The sequence below is a fragment of the Neopsephotus bourkii genome, unplaced genomic scaffold, assembly GCF_033783945.1.
Source record: "Neopsephotus bourkii isolate Nb327-2 ecotype Australia unplaced genomic scaffold, CSIRO-AGI_Nbou_v1 NB_1493, whole genome shotgun sequence".
In the NCBI taxonomy this organism is placed as follows: domain Eukaryota; kingdom Metazoa; phylum Chordata; class Aves; order Psittaciformes; family Psittacidae; genus Neopsephotus; species Neopsephotus bourkii.
The window spans coordinates 6,367,378-6,379,648 of NW_026901969.1; the positions used below are offsets into that span (position 1 = coordinate 6,367,378).

Genomic DNA, 12,271 nt, shown 5'->3' on the forward strand with positions numbered 1-12,271 from the left:
CTGACTGATCTTCCTTTTTCATTAAAAAAAACAAAACCAACAAAACCTTTAACAACAACATTGCTTTTCCTTTTGCCTTGGCTTGGCTCCCGTCACTTCCTGCAGTGGTTTCTAGCCAGTGCTGGGTGAGTCTGTGGCTCATAGCCCACAGGCTGTTGTGGTTGGAATGAAGGTGGGTTAGGATGCAGACCTCAGCTGTTCTTTACCACTGCTGTGCCAGACCCACAAGCAGAGCGGCATATGTGAAGTCCCATCACGTAGTTCAGTATAAATGACTGTTTTGAGAGTGAATGTTTGAAATACTTTGCAGAAGCAGAGGTCCTGCTAACATGAGGCTTGTGGGCAGGTCAGAAGGGCAGCAGCTGCCATGGGGAAAGAGGAGAGAAGGACGAGGTGTGGAGGACTAGTAATATCTTAACCCCTTTCAGCTGTGTCTAGATGAGTGTGTAACACTGCAACTTCATACAGCTGCCAAAGGAGAGATTAGAAACCTCAGGGAGTACTGTGGCCTCTCATCACAGTGCAGAACACTGAGATATTAATAGGAGCATACTGGCTTCTAATGCAAACCTCTATATGGTTGACCAGATATATGGGGAAGGAGGGAGCAATTAATAGTACTTTTACAGTTGTGAAAGAAAACTTCTAAAGCTGTTAGAAGAGAGGCCAGGGTTCCCTGACGTTAAATTATTAAATTTGTCATGGTGCTTTCTTAAACCTTTTTTAGCCTGTCATCTTTGGGCAGAAAAAATGCAAGGCCTACATAGCAAATGTGCCTTTAAGTTTCAGGGTGGAGGTCGGAGAGGACAACAGTTTGCAGTGTGTCTAACCACTGGGTTTGAGTATGTGTGGTTTTCTTCAAATGAAGGCTGTCATTGATAAATATAACATTGTATAAGGTTCTGTAAGGTTGGTTTGTCATCCACTTGGTTATTTTCCTGGTTGGTACTGCAAGATCTTGAAATATAAAAATGAAACACTAGATTGTGTGATGTAAGGTTTGGTTAAATCTTCTTTCCTTACTTGAGCACAACAAAACGAAAGTAGTAAAATCTTCTATGAAGCTTCATAAAATACTTAGGTTCTGACTGGTTCAAACTTAAATGCAAAAAATGTAGTAATTTATTGCCTCTCGTGTTCTTATGCTACAAAACAGACTGAGCACTAGGTAAAACTGGCTTGTGGAGGCAAAGTGGACAATGCTCCAGGTAAATAGACACCCTTAGGTGAAGAAATTAGCATTTTTACCATTAAGACCAACAACTCATTTGGATAATGGGAGCAGTCTTGCAGAATATATATATGCCTCATGAGGAGTGGGACAAGCTGGGAAGCTCTGAAGTGCACTTCAACAGCCAGAGGGCTCAAGAATACTTAGGACTTGAGTTTTTGAGAGGATATTGGGTTTTAGTACCTGGAAGTGACTCTTTACACCTCTTCTGTTGTCCTTCCTTTTTACCAGGACAAGTTTGTCTGTGGGACAGCTGTTTAAGGTAGTAATTATTAAAGTTGTAGTGGGTGTTCAGGAGCTTGGTATACTTTTCTTGGCAGTCTCTGCTGTCTGTCACTCTTACAAGATAGCTGAGGTATCTGAACTATGCTTCTACTTTCCAAGCTTTTTCTAGATGAGAAGTGTTTTCAAGGCTTGTTCTTAAGCACTTCACCTTTCCTGGGTTTTTGGGTAGTTTGGTGGTGGTCTTCTCTACCCAGAAATAGAGGAAATGGCTTGCTTTGCACATGGAGTGTTTATTCAGGAGATGAGGAAGGCAGGTGATGAAACTCAGGGTGGAAGGAAGTGTTTTATAGGGGTGAATTTGGTGGCCAATAGCAGTAAGTGATCACAGTATACCCTCTGATGTGGTTATAGTTGTAGCAAATTCTTGAGCATTCAAGCACTGCAATCTTCCTACCTTGTTCAAGTTCTTGTTAGCATGTGCAAGATGCTTAGTTCGAGGAAAACTTGTGATTTCTTTGTTTACCAGATCTGTTGCTGAGTCGTTTCACCCTGTTGGCCCCACTCCATTTTTGTCAGTAACTCTGCTTCAGTTCCTGCTTTCTTGGAACTGCTCTCAACAAACACAGGGTCCTTGGCATGCAGTGACATTGTGTCATGTGCAAGAAGCTGGCCAGAGCTGTAACTTGTTCATGAAGTGGACTTGTTCACCGAGAGACGATCCGTGATCTTTCACTACAACCAGGGTGCTGTGCTTACTTCTTCTTGTGCACTGGATGCAAAGAACCTTGAAAGTAAGACATGTACTTTTTAAATTTTCTGTGCTATTGCTGCTCCCCTGCTGCATGTAGCAAAGTGAATGTGACTGCTGAGTGACAATCATTTGAGAGCCTTGGTTTGGTCACCGAGTTAGAGTTAGGATGTAGATTTCTTTTAATCTCTTAAAACTGATGCTATCCCTGTTAGCTCTTAATTTTTATCAAACTTGTTATGATCTGTTTTTAGCACGTAGATATTTTTCTCAAGAGTATAACCTTAAACTTCCGTATAGACCTTATTGAACTGAGTGTACTGATAACCACACCAGAGAACTGCTTACCTTGGGGTCACCTGGTGATTCTGACAGGCAGCCAGATGAACATGAACTAGCAACATGCCCTTGCCACAAAGAAGGTGGATAGTGTCCTTGGATACATTAGGCAAACCATTGCCAGCAGATTGAGGATAGTGATCTTCCCCTCTGCTCAGCGATGGTGAGGCCGCACCTGGAGTACTGGGTCCAGTTCCAGTGCAAGAGATGTGGACATAGTGGAGAGAGTCCAATGAAAGGCCATGAAGATGATCTAGGGAATGGATCATCTGTTATATGAAGAAAGGCTGAGAGCTCGGACTGTTCAGCATGGAAAAGAGAGTGCTCAGGGGAATCTCATCAATATGTATAAATACCTGAAAGATGACAGAGTCAGGTTCTTCCCAGTGGTGGGACAAGCGGCAGTGGGTACAGACTAAAATTCACGAGGTTCCTTCTGAATACTGGGAAAGACTTTATTTACTGTGAGGGTGACTGAATGGTGGCACAGGTTGCCCAGGGAGGTTGTGGAGTATTCATCCTTGGAAATAACCAGAAGCTCCCTAAACAACCTCCTGCAAAAGGGGAGTTGGACAGGATGACCTCCAGAGGCCCTTTCCTAAGTCAACCATTCTGTGATTCCCTATGGAATAGCATTTGTATGGTATTGTTGTGACTCTGCTTTCCAGCAAGGACCTAAGGGAATCTTTACTCTTCTCGATGCCAATGTGAACAACTAGGTATCTTTTCTCCTAATGTGCCTCCCCCATACTTGTTGTGACATTGATCTTTGAAGTCAGTTTATTATTCCTGTGTTATCTTGAAGAAGTTACAATGTACGCTTATCTGATACCCATGTTGCCATGTCGGGCAAGCGCATTAAATGACTGTAGGCCTTAAGGAAAGAAGGCAGGCATCCAGTAGAGCTTAGCAGATCAGTTTGGAGGTCAGAGCCCTGGAAAATGCTTCCCCTTTGGAAAGGCTAGATCAGCATCCAGTGGCCAGTTCCCTGTGTGCTTGGTGCAGCCTGTTACCAGGTCACAGGTGAAGCTGTTCCTTACCTCTGAGGTATGATGCTGGAGTGTAAAAGAGTACTCTGATACTATAACAGATCACAAAACTAGTGCAAATGCCATATCTAATGACCATAGGTGATAGTTCTTAGGAAGAAAGCGAAAACCCGCCTATATAATATGGTACACAGGTGTTCAAGTAACTTAGTCCATTGATTAAACAGAAAACATGCTAGATTCAGGGGTCATCTCTGCTTCTTTCACTTTGTGGCTACCCCATGGCTGAAATTCAGGAAGTCATATGAGGGGCAGTGGGGACACAGGAAGTTGCACAGCGAGAGCATCTCAGCTGTGAGATCAGGCAGTGTATCTTGATGAAATTATCCAAATTTAGTAAAGTGTTTGAGCCAAAGATGATCTTCTGTTGGAAAAGGGGAAGAAGAATCCTTCTGTGAGCTGAATTAGGGGTTTGTCCTGTGGTGGGTTGACCCTGACTGGATGCCAGATGCCCACTAAAGCTTACTTTATCACTTCCCCGCTCAGCTGGACAGGGACAAAAGACTCACGGGTTGAGATTAGGACAGGGAGAAATGACTCACCAGTTACTGTTATGGGTGGAACAGACTTGACTTGGGGGAATTAACTTTAATTTATTGCCAATCAAATCAGAGTGGGGTAATGAGAAATAAACACAAATCTTGAAAACACCTTCACCTCCTTTCCCTTCCTCCTGGGATCAGCTTCACTCCTGATTTCTCTTCCTAATCCCCCTGAGCAGTACAGGGGATGGGCAATGGGAGTTGCAGTCAGTTCATCAGATATTGTCTCTGCTGCTCCTTCTTCCTCAAGGGAGGACTCCTCACACTCTTCCCTGCTCCACTGTGGGGCCCTTCCCACGGCAGACGGTCCTCCATGAAATTCTCCAATGTGAGTCTTTCCCATGGGCTGCAGTTCTTCACGTGCTGCTCCTGCGTGGGTCCCTTCCATGCGTGCAGCCCTTCGGGCACAGACTGCTCCAACCTGGATCCCCTGTGAGGTCACCAGTCCTGCAGCAAACCTGCTCCAGTGTGGGCTCCTCTCTCCATGGGGCCACAGGTCCTGCCAGGAGCCTGTTCCAGCGCAGGCTTCCCTCAGGGTCACAGCCTCCTTTGGGTGTCCCCGTACTCCACCATGGACCACCATGGACTGCAAGGGCACAGCTGCCTCACCATGGGCTGCACCATGGGCTGCAGGGGAATCTGCTCTGGTGCCTGGAGCACCTCCTCCCCTCCTTCTGCACTGACCTGGCTCTCTGTGTGGTTGTTGCTGTTGTCTCTCTGCCTACAGTTGACATTTTGTTCCCCTTCTTAAATCTTATCCCTGAGGTGCTACCACCATCACTGATGGGCTTGGCCTTGGTGCCAGCAGGCATTGGCTTTGTTGGACATGAGGGGGAAGCCTCTAGCAGCCTCTCGTAGAAGCCTTCCCTCTACCCCAACCTTGCCTCTGTAAATCACATATTTAAGAATTATCACAAAAATCATTGTTCCTCACACAGTCTTCACAAACTTCACTTACGTCAAGAAAAAAAAGAATTCCCCACAGCAAAGTCAAAATAACATCACCAGAGCACTAAAGGAAAGTGGAGACTTTACACCCACAGTCCACCCCCCATGCCTTTACCACAGCTGCAACCACAGAATTTCACATATTCATTCTCTAACATTGTTCGGTCCCTGGTTTTCCCCCTTACCTCTCCATTACCTCAAATTCCTGGAGCCCTATGTTGAGTGCCAAAATATACTCTTGTAGTTTAACCTCAGCCAGCAACTAAGCACTCATCTACTCACCATCCCACACCTAGGATGGCGATAAGAATTGGAAAAATAAGGTAAAGCCTGTGGTTTGAGATAAGAACAGTTTAGTAATTGAATTAAAGTGAAATCATACAAAACCAGGTTGGAAGGGACCTCATGAATCATCTGGTCCAAACTTTCTAGGCAAAGCATGACCTAGACTGGATGTCCCAGCACCTTGTCCAGCTGGATCTTCAAAATGTCTAGTGTTGGGAAATCCACCATTTCCCTGGGAAGATTATTCCAGTGGCTGATTATTCGTACTGTGGGAAGGAAATAAAAGAAAAAGGAAATCGAGAGAGAAAGGAATAAAACCCGAGATGGACAAGTGATGCACAATGCCTGTTGCCCCGTGCCCAGCCTGAGCAGTAATTGGTGGCTGCTGGCCAGCTCCCCCCAGTTTATATACTGGTCATGAGGTGCTGTGGCATGGAATACCCCTTTGGGTTGGTGTCCTGTCTCTGCTTCCTCCCAGCTTCTTGGCCCTTCCTCACTCTCAGAACATGAGAGACTAAAAAAGTCCTTGGTTAGAGTAAGCATTACTTAGCAACTGAAAGAGATAAGGTGTGTTACCAGCACTGTTCTCAGACTAAAGCTGAAACACAGCACTGCACCAGCTACTAGGTAGGAAATTATCTATATCCCAGATGAAGCCTGGACAGGTTTTATTGTTAGAAATGTACCTCCAGCAGGGTATTACTGCCATGGAGTAGGGCTGAACTCTCTAACATGCCTGGGACAAGTTATGTATTTGGTGAGGAGCTTTTCTTAAGCTGAAAGAGAAAATAAATGTCTTTTCTAGGAAGTCCTTTATTCAGTTAAATGAGCATATCTGGATGTTAAACACTTGTATAATCGGGTTAACATATGGAATTTGTAAATCAATACAGAACAGACCAAACCCACTTCAGTGAGGTGTGAGCAAATGCTTGCTGCCAGAAACTTATGACACAACCAAGGAACCTGATTTGTGCTGCTTTTGCTCTGTAGCCTGCATTACTGTACCTAAGAGAATACTGTGTAACACTGTACTACTGAGGTATGCTTTTATGGCTTTTGAAAGTATTTCTTTGTTTTGTTTGATAGGTGGGAGTTGGGAAGCGATAAGAAGTCACATACGACATTTGGGTATATATGTGTAAAGGTAGAAAAGGCCCTGTTCACGCAGTGTTAGCTTTCATTGATGCATGCTCTCCATTGGTTATATGGGAGACCCAAGCAGGATTTTCCTATTCCTGAGGCGCAGCTGATTGAAAAACAGATTGTTAAAAAGCTGCCAATGGCTGAAGTAATCTGTTCATAATAACCTGGCTGCATTTAACAAACAAATTCCCTTTCCTACATTGATAGGAAAGTTGTTTCAAAACTTTGGGATTCCGGTGGTTGGAAGTATTAAGTAATTTTCAAAATAAATCTGTTCTCCAAGTTCATACTTATTTGACTTTTTGTTAATGTCCTTTTGCTGAGAGATCTCTTTTCCTTCCTTGGTGTTTATTTTGGCACATTTCAGGAGGAGTGTTTTTCATTTTCAGCTTTCATTTTGCCAAGACAAATAAACTAAGCTGTCTGTCTTCTCATAAGCTAAACAGCGTGGGGGAAGATAGTCCTTAACTATTTCTGCACCTGCTTTACTCTGCCTGCCTGCTCAAATATGCCATGAGCAGGCGGAGCTGCCTCCCTCTCTCAAGTAACTTCTCTGCAGTCCCTGGGACCCTGCTGGATTATGTGTTTCCTGGGGACCACAAGTGACCACAAACACTGAGAATTAAACATTAGGGTGCTTGTCTGATGATACTACTCTTGAGACTGAGATAAGGAAGGATGTAGGGGCTGTGGTTGCTTAAACAAACAGAAGAGCAGAATACACCATTCTGACAACAAAAATTAAGAGTTAAAAAATGTCTGTTAAAAATAGAGATGGGTTTAAATTTATTCTAGGGTGAATTTTCCTATTTCAGGAAAGACCTGTTTATTTGGATAACTGCAGGATGCTTGCAAGTTTGTGTAACTAAAAAAGCTGACTAACTGCTTTAAATATCAGCATATACATTAGTTTGCAATACCACTCAGTTTTCATCCTGTTTAAGAGAGTTTAGTGTTTCTGTAAATTGAGTATGTATGCAGCCCAGTGTTGCTGAATTGCCTGCTAATAATAGAACCTGAAATGGGTGTGGGGGGAAGAGATGACAAGGAGCAGCCTCCAAGAGTCCTTACCCAGTTCTGCACCCCTGCATTGCTGTGAAGAAGGCGTGAGTCGCAGTGCCTGCTGCCCTGGGAATCGCAGCTTCTGGGTTGAAGTCCTCTTGCTGTGGTAATGCCATCTTTCATTTTATTAATGTAAATTAATCACTTGCAGTCATCTCCCTTCAGATGTCTGCTGTTTCTGATGTGTATGGAAACGTCTAGCCATATGCTTCCCAGTTATGTGCTACCTCGGTAATTACCCAGGTACTTGGGTGAGATCCTTGTCAGTTCTTTGAAGTGAGTCATAAGGAGCTGTGTGCAGTTTCTTTAGCACAGAGTTTTTGTTACACTTTTTATTAATGCTTCTTTTCGTGTTTTAGTGGCATGTGGTATGGTAACTTGCTATAGTGTGTTAATACTGTATGCTCTTCCTAAGGAGTTTTTAATTCTAATATGCTTTACATAATACAAAACAAAACAAAGAAAAATATAATAAAAATATTGAAAGCAGTTGGACAAATGGTGAGATTTGATTGTGAGATTTATAGTGAGATTTGTTTTCATGAGAGTGTATTTCCTGAGGCAGGCTTTGAACCACAAGATCTTGTGTCTTCTCCCATACTCCTGTACCCAGGATGCTCCTCAGGCTCCCAGGAGGGGCTATGATGCCTCCTCATCCCTCTGTCCTCAGTTAATCTGTTGTTGCTGAAGCTTGAACCAAAGCCATAGCTTGATGTATTACCTTAAGCACAACATGCTAACATTGTTGCTTGAAAAATAAAAGTCACTATCCCCGTGCTACCCCTGCTCTTGCACAAGTGCTGGTTTCACAATTTGGTCTGTAACTTAGCTGCTTCCTGCCCCCTCACCCCACCCAAGACAAAAACAAAGGAAAATAAACCCCAGAAAAGTCCCCGGGCTAATTCTGTGATCAGCCACTTACCTGTGGAGTGGAGGGTGAAACCCACAGGGTTTTCTCTCTGTGGGATACTGGCTTTACTGTTTTGAACAGGTCAGCTTGCAGCCTTCTTATCTGCTTGGATCTTTTGTTGATGGGGGCTTTGGAGAGAGAAGCAGAGCAATGAGCTGTAGATGCGCATCATAGAATAGTTCATGGAACAGCTAGGGTTGGAAAGGACCTTAAGATCATTTAGCTCCAAGGTCTCTGGAGGCATCCTGTTTTGATCTGTTTACCTCCTGAAACCCACTAAATGGATCAATGGTTAAGGTGTGTTTTTCCCACCAAGTTTTGCTTGATTCCAGACCATTTTCTTGTCTTACTGGTGGTTCCAAATATTGTGTGCATACTAAGGTTTATTGTAGCTTTCTTTCTCTAGCAAAAAAAGTAAATAGGAAATGCCTAGAGAACATAGAGAACAAGGCATTGTTTTCTGGCTGCATGTGGTGACTGCCACTGGGTGCCTGCTCTGCCCCAGAGGGTGCTGGCTTGCCCTATGATTTAATTTCTGTGTTTTGATTCCATAAAGCAAAATGTGGCTGTTTATGGTGTTCTGCTGGGAAGCCCCTAAACACTGTGCCAGAACAGCTTTTGTGTACCCAAACAGCTTGTGTGCATATGCCTGCAGAGCAGGAGTGGTGTCCTGACAAGGGGAAATACAAGGCAAAAACTGTGGGTTTCTTTTTGTTTTGTTTTTTTTTGTGTGTGTGTGTGTTTTGTTTGTTTGTTGCTTGTGTTCTTCCAGCATAATTCTTCCTTATTTGTAAAAGTAAATGCTTGCCTCTTTGAGTACCTTTAATTTTGCCCATTTTACTTGAAACTACCCTCTCTGTTCTTAAAAAGTTGGGGTTTATGGGTGATGTGTATGTTCTGCAAGGAGCTGTAATATGCACAGTTTATAATAGCAGACTATTTATCCTCCTAAAACGTAGGGGAGAAGGAGTGAAGCTCTTGAACAAATTTTAGATGCTGGAATTGAATTCTTATGTTTTTCTTTCCCTCTCCAGGATCTCGAATAGCAGGATGGAAGAACTCTGACAGAGAGACGAACAACGGGTGGGCCTTTTCAACATGGAGACTGTTCCGGTTGATGGGGAATTCGAGAGAAATTTAGTGAGTAGCTTAAATCTGGCTTCATGTAGTCAGATGGATGTGAAGATGCAGGGAGAGGATTAAGCATTTTGAGTATGGTCTGGTTTGATTTGAGTCAATACTTTTCTGGTGAATGCATTTGGAATATCATTTAGTATCATCCGTCATTTACTAGATTCTCATGGCAAGAGGGGTGGATGTCCAAAAACATATGATTCTTGGGTTTGATCCTTGATGTCCCAAAAGAAAAAGGTATTCCTCTCGGTCTTACTACTTGATACTTTCCTAGTTAGTGACTGAGTAAAAGAAAAAAATACTGTATTTATTGATGGAATGAGGAGCACAGAAGGCAGGAGGAATGATTATTATATATTAACAGAATCATTTCAGGTGAAAGAGTTGATAATCTGCACTGATTATCAAGAGTTTCTGAGGTAGTGAAATTACCAGCTCTTCCTTTCTAAGCACAGTTTAAAACCAGGAAAGGCTTGTGAGTAGCATGACATTTCATCATCATTGTAACATTGAAATTATTTAAGAGTTTAATTTTTCTGCAAGCTGTGTTATGTGAAAGGACTGTAAAACCTGAAGCAGGAAATGATCTTTAGTTTCCAAAGCTGTTCTCTGATACAAGCACTGCCTCCCAAAGGCAAAATAGGGTATATTTTTTTCTGTAACTGAGGTAAAGCTCAATAAAACTTCATAGTCATAGACATTATTTGCAAATAGTTCAACTTCTGCATGGAGGTATTAATTTGACTAAGTGTTTTATCACTGCCTTTATCTTAAGTGACGAATTTGGAGGCAAGACATTTTGCAGTGCATTAAGAAAATCCTTGGCTTTTTTTCTGTAATAAACAAATTCATTGATTGTGGCAGGGCCAGTGCATCTATGATACTGTGAGTACCGTATGCCAGCTGTGCAATAAGATATTTATTTAAGAAAATCGTCAATTCAGTTGCTGTGCTCCATATTTCCTAAAATAATAATAAAAGAAGTACCAGTTTACAAAAAACTTTGAAGTAGTTTGAAATGTGTTAGTTTTCTTTTTGTGACCTGCCTTCACAATAGCATGATTTTAAGAAGGTGTCTTGAAATGAGGCTATATGTACTTTACGAAGTCGGCTTCAGAAGAATATTGAGAGTAGGGATATACTTGCCTTTCATCCCTGTGCTTAAGCACCCGAATTATCATCTCAGAACAAGTTTTTTTAACTGATGGTATACTGTGATTGGCTACTCTAAGCATTTCTTACCAAAAAAACATCTGGTAGGGTAATTGTCTTAATTGCAGTTACAATGTGGAGTTTTATGTATTGCACTATGGCTGATAAAAACATTTCTGGAAGTTTATCTGCAAGTCTAATGTACTTGCTCAGGTATGCACTGCATATATATTAAGAGTGATTGGATCCAATAATCCCAAAGACCTTGAGTGTTTGCAAATCCTGACACTTCCCAGAAGTCTGAATTTTTTTGAAGTGTCATGTTTGAGGTTTTTCAGTATTGCAGACTTAGCTGCAGTCATAGAATCATAGAATGGTTAGGGTTGGAAAGGACCTTAAAATCATCTAGTTCCAACACCTCTGGGGTGTCCCCATAGGCAGGGACACCTTCCGCTAGACCATGTCCCTCCAACCTGGCCTTGAACACTGCCAGGGATAGAGCATTTACCATTTTTTTGGGCAGCTTGTTCCAATGCCTCACCACCCTCACAGTAAAGATATTCTTCCTTACATCTAACATGAACTTCCTCTGTTTAAGTTTGAACCCATTACCCCTTGTCCTGTCACTAGAGTTCCTATTGAAGAGACCATCTCCAGAACCCTTTTGTTTTGTTTCATTAGTCTGATTAAAATTCATGAAGTACATGAGTTGCAAACATGCAGGAAGAACACTGATCAACATACTGCTACACAGTTTTAAGTCCTTTGAGGGGTTTCTGGAAGGTATCTGAAAAAGCCCATTTTAGAGATGTCAGCTTTCTACTGTATTTGTTGGCTCATGGGAGAAAAAAAGGAGGTCACAGGACTTAATACTGTGGGCTTTTCTTTCCAGAATCAGTGTGGAGAAAAATCTTGCATGAAATGCTTTTCCTGTCTTGTAATTAGGTTGATATATACTGTCCCTGAATGCAGATGTGATGACAGCTTAGCAAACTATTTTTGTAGTCTAGCACTATTGAAGCAATGCGAAATATTAGACACTTTGGTTTGAGTTCTTGAGAACAAGTTTTGCCTTTTTTTTCTATAAAATCATAATTCACTTTAAACAAGCCTCACTGGCCCAGAACTGAGGACATAACGTGAGAATGTCTGATGTAAACCATTCTTATTCTAAATGATTTTTTTAAAGAAAACGTTCTAGTCAGTTCTGATTTTTGTCAGAACATATATTTCATAAACATGTTGCCTTTCATACAACCTATACAGTCAGTCCTTGCTATCTAAATACATCAGCAGCATCAGTTGTTCATACAACCTATACAGTCAGTCCTTGCTATCTAAATACATCAGCAGAAAAAGTACCTCTTTTCCTTGGAGCATGGAATAGAAGTCCTTTTTATTGATCAGCTTTGCAGGTTGGGTTAGTGGTCCTGAATGTAAATGTATCTTATTGTAATGTGTCTGAATTTAAATGTAATCTTAGTGATTGACACATATTAG

The 12,271-nt window shown here is 42.1% G+C and overlaps 1 protein-coding gene across 6 annotated transcripts in view; it reads left to right on the forward strand.

The window, feature by feature from the left end:
* Positions 1-12,271, forward strand: part of OSBPL8 (oxysterol binding protein like 8) — an 88,686-nt gene that overhangs the window by 22,191 nt on the left and 54,224 nt on the right. For all 6 annotated transcript variants that reach the window (XM_061369397.1, XM_061369398.1, XM_061369399.1 and 3 more), the window contains one exon: positions 9,520-9,625. In XM_061369397.1, the coding sequence (XP_061225381.1) occupies positions 9,584-9,625 (42 nt within the window). In that variant the 5' untranslated portion in view covers positions 9,520-9,583. Of the gene's footprint in view, positions 1-9,519; positions 9,626-12,271 lie in introns of those variants that run through there.